The sequence below is a fragment of the Lithobates pipiens genome, unplaced genomic scaffold (genome assembly GCF_037356315.1).
Source record: "Lithobates pipiens isolate NorthernLeopardFrog02 unplaced genomic scaffold, aLitPip1_a1.2 Scaffold_16, whole genome shotgun sequence".
Classification (NCBI taxonomy): Eukaryota; Metazoa; Chordata; class Amphibia; order Anura; family Ranidae; genus Lithobates; species Lithobates pipiens.
Window position 1 is genome coordinate 304116465 of NW_027507748.1, and position 13373 is coordinate 304129837.

General features: G+C 45.5%; 1 protein-coding gene across 1 annotated transcript in view; it reads right to left on the reverse strand.

The window, feature by feature from the left end:
* Positions 1–13373, reverse strand: part of AP4B1 (adaptor related protein complex 4 subunit beta 1) — a 65003-nt gene that overhangs the window by 38180 nt on the left and 13450 nt on the right. The window contains exons 3-4 of the mRNA XM_077481568.1: positions 5186–5410; positions 4067–4197 (exon numbers count right to left, since the gene is read on the reverse strand). Of these exons, the coding sequence (XP_077337694.1) occupies positions 4067–4197; positions 5186–5410 (356 nt within the window). The remainder of the gene's footprint in view (positions 1–4066; positions 4198–5185; positions 5411–13373) is intronic.

The window sequence follows — 13373 nt, forward strand, 5'->3', positions numbered from 1 at the left end:
TTGCGGTTCCTGCACCTCAACAACATCAGAAAATCGGGGTCGGGTACGCCTGACAATAGCAGGGACCTCTTCTTCGTCGTCAGAGCTATCTGACATGGAGGCGCTGTCCTCTACAGGTTCGTATTCTGAGCCTGAATCTGACAGATCAGTGTCTTCCTCTTCACTATCTCTCATGCTCAGAAACGTGTAGGCCTCTTCACTAGTGTACCTTCGCTTTGCCATTTTGGGCTCTAAATTTAGGGGTACAGTAGTGAGACTCACAGGTAAAAAAGCACCTAGCCTGTCAGCGACTGTATAAAACGCTACCAAAAAAAACTGTTAGCGATCGCAGGGATCAGGCCTGACTCTGCGAACGCTGCAGTTATGTGTGTTGTGTTTTGTAAGTGACAGTGATCGATCGATACTGCACTTGGGTGGGCTGGGCTGGCCTGGGCTGGGCAGAGGGGCAAAACGCAGGTGCTAGCAGGTATCTGGGCTGATCCCGCTAACAATGCGTTTTTTTAGAACCCTAAATTGCTGGGCACGCTAGTATAGATCTGATCAGATCAGATATTGATCTGTTCGGATACTATACCACTAAGGGAGGTGTATGCTTTGCGCGTGTGTGTTAGCGGTGCTGGCACTAACCTAGCACTGCCTGGGGCGACGCAGACCCTTTCTGACCCTAAAACCAAATTTATATCACCCGCCGGGTGATCAGGGGTTAAAACCTTTATTGGGTATTTATATGGGGGTACCTGAAGCTTTATAAAAAGCTGACGGGGAACCTAAATAACTAAATAACTAACTGGCTAACCAGCGTCACCAGTGACACTTATGCAGCGATCGCTGGTGAAAGGGTTAACTCTAGGGGCAATCAAAGGGTTAAAACCTTTATTAGGTTATATATCGGGGTACCTAACGGTATAAAAACCTGGCGTTGAACCTAAAAAAAAAACTAGCTTCCTAGCGGGACCAGTGACACTATTGCAGCGATCAGAAAAACGATCGCTTAGTGACACTGGTAAAAGAGGGTGAAAGGGTTAACTGGGAGGGCAATCAAGGGGTTAAACCTTTATTAGGGGGGGGTAGGGGGCTACCCTGGACCTAAAGGGGCCTAACACTAGCTGCCCTGACACTTTTTACAGTCACAACTGACGCTAAATGTAGTGATCAATAAATAAATGAACACTGCATTAGTGACACTGTGACTGGGGGGGGGCGGGGGGCCGATCGGGGGGGTGATCGGGGGGTGACTGGGGTGAAATGTGTGCCTGTGTGTACCTATGTGTCAGTGGACTGTTGGTGCACTTACTTGAAGGTCTTCACTCCTCGCTGTCCGGTTCAAAAAGACCGCCACGAGGAGTGTGACATCACTTCCTCCTCCTGTGTTTACATTTTCACAGGGGAGGAAGTTCGTCACTGGCCAGGAGCGATCGAGAGGGGATGGGCGGAAACCAACGGCCATCCCCTCATCGCCGATCGCTCCGGCACCGAAAGGGACCGCCGTATCTAGCGGGAGGGGGTCCGATCGGACCCCCCACCCGCTAGAAGGCATTCACGTACATTTACGTGATTGTGCCTGCCTGTGCCATTGTGTTGACGTACATTGGCCATACGGCGGTCCTCAAGTGGTTAAGGAGTTTGTTTGTCCTGGGCTGGACAGGGGAAGCAGAGGAATTGTATAGGAGGAGAGGGGTTTTTGTGTGCAATAAAACACATATCACGCATCTACAAAAGCATCCATTGACGTCTATGGAACCAAAAACACCTAAATATTCTTGCACTTTTTTCAGCATAATGCCTCGTACACACAATCAAACAATCCGGTGGAAAAGTCCAGCAAACTCAAGTCCGCCGGACAATCCGCCCGTGTGTAGCCTCCAGCAGACTTTTTTTTACCCAAAAGTCCGGCGGGCTTAGAAAGTATTTTTGCACTCCAATCTGTCCGCCGGACTCGCTTTTCGGCGGACAGTACGACCGTGTGTGTGCTAGTTCGCCGTACTTTTGAAATGAGCAGATTTTTCCCACGCGGAGAAAAATCCGCTCATTTTGAGCATGTCTCCAGGTAGACGGGGCCAGCGAAGGAGGCGTCGCTGGCCCCGTCACCTGGTATGTACTTAAAGGGGAACCCCTACGCCAAAAAATCGGCGTGGGGGTCCCCCCCACTAGGTCCACATCAGACCCTTGTCCGAGCACGCTACCCGGCCGGCCAGGAAATGGGGTGGGGACGAGCAATGCACCCCCACCCCAAAGCACCTTGTCACCATGTTGATGAGGACAAGGGCCTCTTCCCGACAACCCTGGTGGTTGGTTGTCGGGGTCTGCGGGCGGGGGGCTTATCGGAATACGTGAGCCCCCTTTAATAAGGGGGTTCCGGATACCGGCCCCCCACACTATGTGAATGAGTATGGGGTACAATGTACCCCTACCCATTCACTTGTAAAAAAAAAAAAAAAAAAAAGTAAAAAAAAAACACAACACACAAGGGTTAAAATAGTTTATTGCTCTGGGGGTCTTCCGTCTTCGGAGGTCTTCTCGCCGGACTCCACCGCTATCTTCTGCTAGCTCTTTTACTAGCGGAGGAGCCCGGCTTTCTTCTTCGCCGCCGCCCTCTTCTTCCGACGAACCGAAGAGGGGGACAAGAACCCCGGAGTCGGAAGAAGAGGGCGGCGGCAAAGAAGAAAGCCGGGCTCCTCCGCTAGTAAAAGAGCTAGCAGAAGATAGCGGAGGAGTCCGGCGAGAAGACCCCCGAAGACAGAAGACCCCCGGATTTTGTGGCGTAGCGGTTCCCCTTTAAGTTCATACCAGGTGACCAGGAGGAGTCGCTGGCCCCGGCTACCTGGAGACGCGCTCAAAATGAGCGGACTTTCCTCTGCGTGTGTGGGCGAGTCCGTTCATTTCAAAAGTACGGCGGATAGTCCGGCGGACTTAGTACGCCGTATTAGTCCGCTGAAAAAGTGCCGTGTGTGGGCAAGTAGCTCGTTCGGAAAGTCCGGCGGGAAGTCCGTCAGACTAAGTCCGCCAAATAGTTGGCTACGTGTGTACGCAGCATAACAAATAGAGTGTAGGGTGACTAAGCATACATGTGAGTCTGATCTCGATAAATCGCTGTCTTCACGGGACATGGAAGCAACAGTGGGAGCCATTGGCTCCTGCAGCTGTCAATCAAAACCACTGAGGAGGGTGTGGAGGGGAGGGGTGCGGTTGGGTTGTAGACACACAGAGCCTGGCTTGGGAGCGAGTCTGTAGGCAAGGGCTTGCTTTGGGGCACTCACTAAAGGGAAGGAGCAGACAGGGTGATCCTATTCCTCTAGTTAAAGCTGTACACAGTAAACACAAAAATATTGCCTAGACACACAGCTAACCCTTGATCACCCTAGATGTTTAACCTCTTCCCAGCCTTCCCAGCATATTTTTTTATCACTGATCACTGTATTAGTTAGTGTCACTGGTTCCCAAAAAGTGTAAATTAGTGTCTGACAGTCTCTTGCATTATTGCAGTCCCATTATAAGTCCCTGATTACCGCCATTACTAGTATAAAAAAAATATACAAACATTCCGTAACAATATCCCATAGTTTGTAGATGCTATGTCATTCATGTAAACCAATCAATATACTCTTATTTGGATTTTTTTTACCAAAAACACGTAGCAGAATACATATTGGGCTAAATTGATGAAGACATTTTTTTTATTGGATATGTTTTCTATGGCAGAAAGAAAAAAAATATTGTTTGTTTTTTTTCTAAATTGTTGTTTTGTTTTTTTGTTAATAGCTCCAAAAAAAAAAAAAAAAAACGCAGTGGGGATACCAATACCACCAAAAGAAAGCTCGATTTGTGAGAAAAAAAATTACAAATTGTATTTAAGTACAGTGTCGCACGACCGCACAACTGTCATTTAAAGCAATGCAGTGCTGTATTGCAAAAGGGGGGTAAATCTTCCAGAGGTCAAGTGGTTAATGAAAAAGTAATCCTTTAGTAACCCTTTAGCCAAAGTCAGACTTGGGAAACAAACCCCAGGGAACACTATATATTAAGATAGCAACAAACTAAACAATTTTTTTTTGTAATCTAAACTTACCAACTTCCATGTCTCCTTGCTGAGTATGCAGTTTAGCACATCCCAGCACAGCTACCCGTCTCACATAGGAGGCTTTATCTCTTAGACCATTCTGAACAGGCTGTTGTATGTATTCTTGAATACCTGGCATTCTAGAGGAAAAAAATTTAATGGAATATACAATTAGCTTATTTTACCTATTAGTGCTGTGTGTAGGGAGAAAAGAAAAAAAGAGAGGGCACACCGGCCTTGTGCATTATCCTTTAAATATGTATTTATTGAAGACATAAAAAAGAAAACTACTCACAAACGATCATATATAGTCTTGCGATAAGACAGTAAAAGTAATTATCAAATAGCAGCATCCAATACAAGGTGAACAGGACTCTCCGGAGATCGCACTACTTACTACCCGCTGACGCGTTTTGAGGGGACCGACCCCTCTTCCTCAGAGCTCAGTAGTGGGCTCTCCTTTGGCAGTCCCTGAATTAATGCCTGTTGGATAATGCACAAGGCCGGTGCGACCTCTCTTTTCTCTCTTTGACTTCTAGGGTTCCCCACCCTTGAGGGCAGCAAGGCCAGTGTTGATTTTTTCCATAGCTGGTCTGGTGTTCCCCCTGTTTTCGTTTTGTTGTTGTAATAGTGCTGTGTGTAGCCTGACAATGTTCACAAATGGTTACTAATAATTCCTCGAATTACTGCTATTTTCTGTCTCGGCTTAACTGGTATCTGGAGTGATCATACTATTTAGCCATTAGTATCCCTCCAATTGTATCAGCCCAGTACAAGCTTTGTTCTACAGTATTAAGCACTGATGAAAAGGAACCACTTGAACTCCAAAAGTAAATTTGCTTTTTATGATACAAAAGTCTGCATACAATTAAATGCAGAATTTATGTGTTCTGCATTTAGTGCTTTTCCTTGCACAACCAGAATCTAATAAATGCCTAGCAATCAATACTGCTAAAGTGCAGGTAATACAGTATATGGTATCTACAAGTGCCCACATTATAGCTAAACATCAAAGAAGAAGGTGAATACTTTTATTGGCTCTGCATCATTATCCTTCTCCAGTACTGATGACAAAGTTCCCAGAAGTATGCTAGAATGTGAGTGATGTGTAGATCATGTATCACTGACCTGAGGTTACACATGCTTCGTAGTGCTAGTCCTCTCACCATGGGGTTCGGGTCTGAACAGTCTTTACATAGAGTATTGATAGCAAGGAGGGCAAGGTCTGGTTTCTGAGGAGCATATGTGCACATGTACAAGTAAACTAGCTTCTTCTGTACAATATCTACAGTAGCACTGGCCTTAACCATCTCCATGAAAACACTGGATACATCCACTCCCTGAGTCATATGTCTGCAATAGAAAAAAAAATATGTAACAACGTCTTACAAAAATAAAGAGCACATATACATTCAAGTTTCACACAGATCTATATATTAAGATCAAATTACCAGTGAAAATGTATAACAAAGAATAATTAAAGTGGTTATAAACCTCAGACATGAAATATGAACAAAGCTATAGTGTTGAGAAAAGGTATTTTTCCCACTTCCTGATTTTTTTATTTTGCACATTTCTCACACTTACAGTACCTTGTGAAAGTATTCGGCCCCCTTGAACTTTTCAACCTTTTGCCACATTTCAGGCTTCAAACATAAAGATATAAATTTTTTATTTTTTTGAAGAATCACCAACAAGTGGGACACAATTGTGAAGTGGAACGAAATCTATTGGATAATTTAAACTTTTTTAGCAAATAAAAAACTGAAAAGTGGTGCGTGCAAAATTATTCGGCCCCTTTACATTCAGTGCAGCAAACTCACTCCAGAAGTTCAGCGAGGATCTCTGAATGATCCAATGTTGTCCTAAATGACTGATGGTGATAAATAGAATCCACCTGTGTGTAATCAAGTCTCTGTATAAATGCACCTGCTCTGTGATAGTCTCAGGGTTCTGTTGAAAGCGCAGAGAGCATCATGAAGACCAAGGAACACACCAGGCAGGTCCGTAATACTGTTGTGGAGAAGTTTAAAGCCGGATTTGGATACAAAAAGATTTCCCAAGCTTTAAACATCCCAAGGAGCACTGTGCAAGCGATTATTTTGAAATGGGAGTATCAGACCACTACAAATCTACCAAGACCTGGCCGTCCCTCTAAACTTTCAGCTCAGACAAGGAGAAGATTGATCAGAGATGCAGCCAAGAGGCCCATGATCACTCTGGATGAACTGCAGAGAATTACAGCTGAGGTGGGAGAGTCTGTCCATAGGACAACAATCAGTCGTACACTGCACAAATCTGGCCTTTATGGAAGTGTGGCAAGAAGAAAGCCATTTCTCAAAGATATCCATAAAAAGTCTCGTCTAAAGTTTGCCACAAGCCACCTGGGAGACACACCAAACATGTGGAAGAAGGTGCTCTGGTCAGATAAAACCAAAATCAAACTTTTTGCCCACAATGCAAAACGATATGTTTGGCGTAAAAGCAACACAGCTCATCACCCTCAACACACCATCCCCACTGTCAAACATGGTGGTGGCAGCATCATGGTTTGGGCCTGCTTTTCTTCAGCAGGGACAGGGAAGATGGTTAAAATTGAGGGGAAGATGGATGCAGCCAAATACAGGACCATTCTGGATGAAAACCTGTTGGAGTCTGCAAAAGACCTGAAACTGGGACGGAGATTTATCTTCCAACAAGACAATGATCCCAAACATACAGCAAAATCTACAAAGGAATGGTTCACAAATAAACGTATCCAGGTGTTAGAATGGCCAAGTCAAAGTCCAGACCTGAATCCAATCGAGAATCTGTGGAAAGAGCTGAAAACAGCTGTTCACAAACGCTCTCCATCCAACCTCACTGAGCTCGAGCTGTTTTGCAAGGAAGAATGGGCAAGAATTTCAGTCTCTCGATGTGCAAAACTGATAGAGACATACCCCAAGCGACTTGCAGCTGTAATCGCAGCAAAAGGTGGCTCTACAAAGTATTAACGCAAGGGGGCCAAATAACTTTGCACGCCCCACTTTTCATTTTTTTATTAGTTAAAAAAGTTTCAAAAATCCAATAGATTTCGTTCCACTTCACAATTGTGTCCCACTTGTTGGTGATTTTTCCCAAAAAATAAAAATTTTATATCTTTATGTTTGAAGCCTGAAATGTGGCAAAAGGTTGAAAAGTTCAAGGGGGCCGAATACTTTCGCAAGGCACTGTAAATGATTCAGATCATCAAACAAATTTTAATATTGCACAAAGATAACCCAAGTAAATCCAAGATGCCATTTTTAAAATATTATTTCATTTATTAAGGGGGAAAAGCCGTTCAAACCTGCCTGGCCCTATGTGAAAATGTAATTGTCCCTTCCCATGCTGAATCATGAATGAACTGTGATTAACCACAATTTTCTGGAAAGCTTAGTTAAATTTCACTTGCCATGCCTGATTACTGCCAGACCTGTTGAATCAAGAAATCACATAAATAGAAGCTGTCTGGCAAAGTGAAGCATGCTATCAGATCACAAAAAACCCACACATCATGCCACAATCTAAAAAAATTCATGAACAGATTAGAAACAAAGTAATGTACATATATCGGTCTAGGAAGGGTTTCAACTAGAATTTCTAAGGCTTTGGATCTCCAGTAAACTACGGGGGAGAGCCATTGTCCACAAATAGAGATAACTTGGAACAGTGGTGAACCTTCCCAGGAGTGGCCGGCTACAAAAATGATTCCAAGAGTATGACGACGACTCATCCAGGAGGTCATAAAAGAACCCAGAACAACATCCAAAGAACTGCAGGCCTACATAAATAGTAAGAAAGGGAGGTCAGATCATATTGGTCCCATAAAGAATGATGAAGGGAATCTGGTTACTAAGGATGGAGAGATGGTGAAAGTACTGAATTTATTCTTCTCTCCAGTCTTTACGAGGGAATAGGGGGGCTTCAGTAACCAAAACTGCAGTGTTTATCCTCATGACATGCCACAGGAAGCACCCTCATGACTAACAGAGGACAGAATTAGAAATAGACTTGAAAAACCTAACATTAATAAGTAATCGGATTCAGGACCAGATGGTTTTCACCCGAGGGTTCTTAACCAATTCCTGCCCGGCCTATAGCAGAATGACGGCTGGGCGGTGGTTCAGTTACCCTGACTGGAGGTCATAAAATGCCTTTCAGCATAACAGCAGGGGCGCGTCCGTGGTGAGAACGCAGCACGCCGAGCAGTGGTGCGGTGTGTCAGTCTGACACACCGCAACACCGATCTCCAAAAAGAGACTCTGACGGAGGCTCCTTACCACGTGTTCAGCCGTGTCCAATCACGGCTGATCACAGTGTAATCAGGAAAAGCCGTTTATTGGCTTTTCCTCATGTCTGACAGATGCGAGTAGAGGAGAGACGATCGGTGGCTCTCCTGACGGGGGGGGGGTCTGTGCTGATTGGCCTGTCAGTGCCCAGACAGGTGCCAATCAGTGCCCAGACATATGCCAATCAGTGCCCATCAGCAATGACTGCCAGTGCCATCAGTGAAGCATATCAGTGCCATCCAGTGTCCATCGATGCCACCTATCAGTGCCCAGTGCTGCCTATCAGTTCCACCCATAAGTGCCCATCAGTGTTGCCTATCAGTGCTGCCTATCAATGCCCATCAGTGCTACATATCAGTGCCGCCTATCAGTGCCCATCAGTGCTGCTTATCGTGCCCATCATCAGTGCCACCTCATCAGTGCCCATCAGTGCAGCCTCATCAGCACCACTCAGTGAAGGAGAAAACGTACTTATTTAGAAAATTTTATAACAAAAACAAAAGAAAAAACTTCAGTCTTTTTTTATTTGTTTAAGAAAAAAAAATGCAGAGGTGATCAAATACCACCAAAAGAAAGCTCTGTTTGTAGGAACAAAATAATGAAAATTCATTTGGGTACAGTGTAGCATGACCACACAATTGTCATTTAAAAAATGACAGCTCTGAAAGCTGAAAATTGGCTTGGGCAAGTGGGGGGGGGGGGGGGGGGAGTGCTTGCTATTGAAGTGGTTAAGGAACTCAGTCAAGTAATTGCCAGACCATTGTTCCTATTTTTTATGAACAGTCTACTGACTGGAATTGTACCAGTTGATTGGAGAAAAGCCAATGTAGCACCAATATTTAAAAAAGGGCCCAAAATAGATCCCTGGGAATTACAGACCAGTTAGCCTAACATCAATAGTATGCAAGCTCTTGGAGGGGATGATAAGGGACTATGTACAAGATTTTAGTAATGACAATAGTATCATTAGCAGTAATCAGCATGGATTCATGAAGAATCATTCTTGCCAAACCAATCTATTAACCTTCTATGAGGAGTAAGTTGCTATCTAGATAAAGGAAGGCCCGTAGACGTGGTGCATCTGGATTTTTCAAAAGCATTTGATACAGTTCCCCATAAACATTTACTGTACAAAGTAAGGTCCGTTGGTAAGGACCATAGGGTGAGTACTTGGAATGAAAATTGGCTACAGGGGCGAGTTTAGAGTGTAGTGATAAATGGAGAATACTCAGAATGGTCCGGAGTGGAAAGTGGTGTCCTCCAGGGTTCTGGATGGATGGGATAAACAGCTCAATCTCTGTATTTGAAGACAATACTAAGCTAAGCAGGGCAATAACTTCTCCACAGGATGTGGAAACTGCAAGGAGATCTGAACAAATTAATGGGTTGGGCAACTACATGGCAAATGAGGTTTAATGTAGAAAAATGTAAAATAATGCATTTGGGTGGCAAAAATATGAACGCAATCTACTCACTAGGGGGAGAACCTTTAGGGGAATCTAGGATAGAAAAGGACCCGGGGTCCTAGTAGATGACAGGTTCGCAATTGCATGCAATGGCAAGCTGCTGCTAACAAAGCAAACAGAATAATGGCATGCCTTAAAAAAAGGGGATTAACTCTAGAGATAAAACGATAATTCTCCCACTCTACAAGACTCTGGTCTGGCCGCACCTGGAGTATGCTTGTCCAGTTCTGGGCACCAGTCCTCAGGAAGGAAGTGCTGGAACCTGAGAGAGCCCAGAAAAGGGCAACAAAACTAAAGAGACCGGAGGACCTTAGTGATGAGGAAAGGTTACGAGCACTGAACTTATTCTCTCTGGGGAACAGATGCTTGAGAGAGGATATAATTTCAATATACAAATATTTTACTGGTGACCCCACAATAGGGATGAAGCTTTTCCGCAAAAGGGAATTTAATAAGACACACGGCCATTCACGAAAATTATAAGAAAAGCGGTTTAACCTTAAACTGTGTAGAGGGTTCTGTTAAGAGTGGTAAGGATGTTGAATTCTCTTCCACAGGCAGTTGTTTCAGCGGGGAGCATCGACAATTTCAAAAAACTATTAGATAGGCACCCGAACGACCAAAACATACAGGGATATACAATGTAATACTGACATAAAATCACACACATAGGTTGGACTTGACTTGTGTCTTTTTTCAACCTCGCCTACTATGTAACTTGCCTCAGGTAAGATCAGTGTTCAAGATTCAACAATAAGTAAGAGACTGGACAAAAATGGCATCCATGGGAGAGTTCCAAGACCAAAGAACACAAAGGGTCATCTCACATTTACCAAAAAAACATCTTGATTATCCCCAAGACTTTTAGGCAAATATTCTGTGGACTGATGAGACAAAAAAATAGGATTTTTGTACTCACCGTAAAATGCTTTTCTCTCTAATTCACCGACCTACACAGCTCCTCTCTGTAACTAAATGGGTTTGGTAGCCTGCCACTAGAACTAGGCAAAATTGTAACACAATACACAGAACTTTTAGTACCGCCCCGGGGGGCGGACCGTGTGCTAACAACCCTCCCTGCTGCCCCAGCAGACTCAGTACGTCAACAAGCAGTATAAAGTAAAGAAAAGGAGGGGTGGGTGCTGTGTCGGTCGGTGAATTACAGAGAAAAGGATTTTACGGTGAGTACAAAAATCCTATTTTCTCTTATATTCACCGACCGACACAGCTCCTCTCTGTAACTAAATGGGACGTCCCCAAGCAGTGCCAAATGACGGCTGGGAAAAACAGCATTAAAACTTCATCCACCATGGCAAGTGGGAACTAGTAAAACTAAACCCACAAAAAAACAGCAGTGTACGAAAAAACACACCGCCATATAACCAAGTATTCTCAACAGGAGAGATCCCCAACATCGCAAACTTTATGCGGAAGTAATGCAAAAGTGCATTAACAAACAGTACTGCGTTTTTATCGAAAAACCAGGAAAAAAACTCAATTGCAACTACACGGCCGCCTGCAAAACTTTGCGGCCAAAACAGGCATCAGTCGATGCACTGATGTCTACCTTGTAGAACTTGGTAAACGTATGGACAGACGACCAGGTCGCCGCCTTACACATCTGACGACAGACGCTTGGTGTCGGAAGGCCCAAGACGTTCCGATTGCCCTTGTAGAGTGGGCGTGACTGGAAAGGGGGGTACCTGCCCCTTCAAGGCGTAGGCTTGTACTACAATCTGTCTGATCCACCTAGAAATGGTGGCAGACGAGACCGACATACCCTTTTTTGGAACAGCCACCAAAACAAACAGCGAGTCTGACTTCCGAAAGGGAGCTGTGGCAGACAAATACACTTTTAGAGCCCTAACCACGTTGAGAGCGTGAAGGGCCACCTCCTTGGGGTGCTTCGGCTTAGGAAACAACGATGTTAATACAATGTCCTCATGGATATGAAAGGCCGAGACCACCTTAGGTAGAAAGGACGGTTGCGGACGCAACACCACCTTATCCCTGTGGATGACCAGATAAGGCGACTTGCAGGACTTGGCCGCCAACTCCGAAACCCTCCTGGCTGATGTTATGGCCACTAGGAAAACCACCTTCTGTGAAAGGGTCAACAGGGGAATCTCTCTGATATTCTCAAATGGCGGCTTTTGAAGCGCCGACAACACCAGGTTCAAATCCCACGGAGGTAACGGTGGGCGCACCGGAGGGACTACATGTCGTACCCCCTGAACAAAAGGTACTCACTAATGAATGAGACGCCAGGGGTCACTGGAAAAAGACAGCCAGAGCTGAAATTTGCCCCTTAATGGTGCTCAACGCCAACTTCTGATCTACACCCTGCTGAAGAAACAGCAGGATCCTGGATATAGAAAAGGAGCGCGGATGCCACCCTTTCTCCTCACACATGGAGATATAGGCCTTCCAGGTACGATGGTATATCTTCCGCGAAGAAGATTTCCACGCCCTCAACATAGTTCTAATCACCAAGTCCAACAGACCCCGGTTCCTCAGCACCTGGCTCTCAATAGCCATGCCATTAAAGCCAGCGATGGTAAAGCAGGGTGAAAGATTGGACCTTGAGATAGGAGGTCCTCTCGCAGCGGCAGCCGCCAGGGAGCGTGTGCCACCAGACGCACCAGGTCTGCGTACCAGGGCCGCTGAGGCCTATCTGGGGCCACCAGGATTACTGGGATCCCCTCGGCTTCCACTCTGCGCAGCTCCAAAGAGCTGGTCGCCAAGGAAGGGAAGATCAGTCAGGGCTTTCTTGGATGCCTGGTCAGCAGACCAGCATTTCAACCAAATCAGGCGCCTCAGCACCACAGCGGACACTGAAGCCCTGGATAACAAAGGGAGAGTATCCAGGGGTGCATCACAAACGTACTTAAGGCCTTGCACTAGTTGGTCTGCTAGTTCCACGCAGACAGGGGAGGCCTGTTGCTCTCCCAATTTGCGGTGCAAAAGTTTTGTCCACTCAGTAAATGAATGAATGAAATACTTGTATAGCGCACAATGCGAACTGAATCGCCTCTAGACTCAGTCAGTGTCTGCGACACCAGTGCGGATGCCAGTACAGGTCGCACGGCTGACCCCACAACCGTAAAAAAGGAACGAGCCACTGCCTCTGCCTTACTATCCGTGGGATCCTTGAATGCAGGAGTCCCCTCAACCGGGATCGTGGTTACTTTATTTAACCTAGATACTGGGGGGTCCACGACTGGAGGAGCCGACCACTTTTTGAGAAGGCTTTCCTCAAAGGAATAACGCACCGCCATGTTTTTGGGGACCGAAAAGGTCCGTTGCGGCCGACCCCATTCCCTGTAGATGAACTTGTCAAAATAAGTCAAATACGGGAACACCTTAGATGAACGTGCTGGCTTGCAGGACCCAAAAGGGACCGATACATCAGCATAGGGATCGGCTGGCTCCTGGATCTTCAGGGTATCATGCACAGCTGTAATAAGTGCTTTGTCACGCCCGGACCCGGATGGGGAATCATCCTCGCTGTCTGAATGGTCCTGGTCAGCTTCGTCTGAT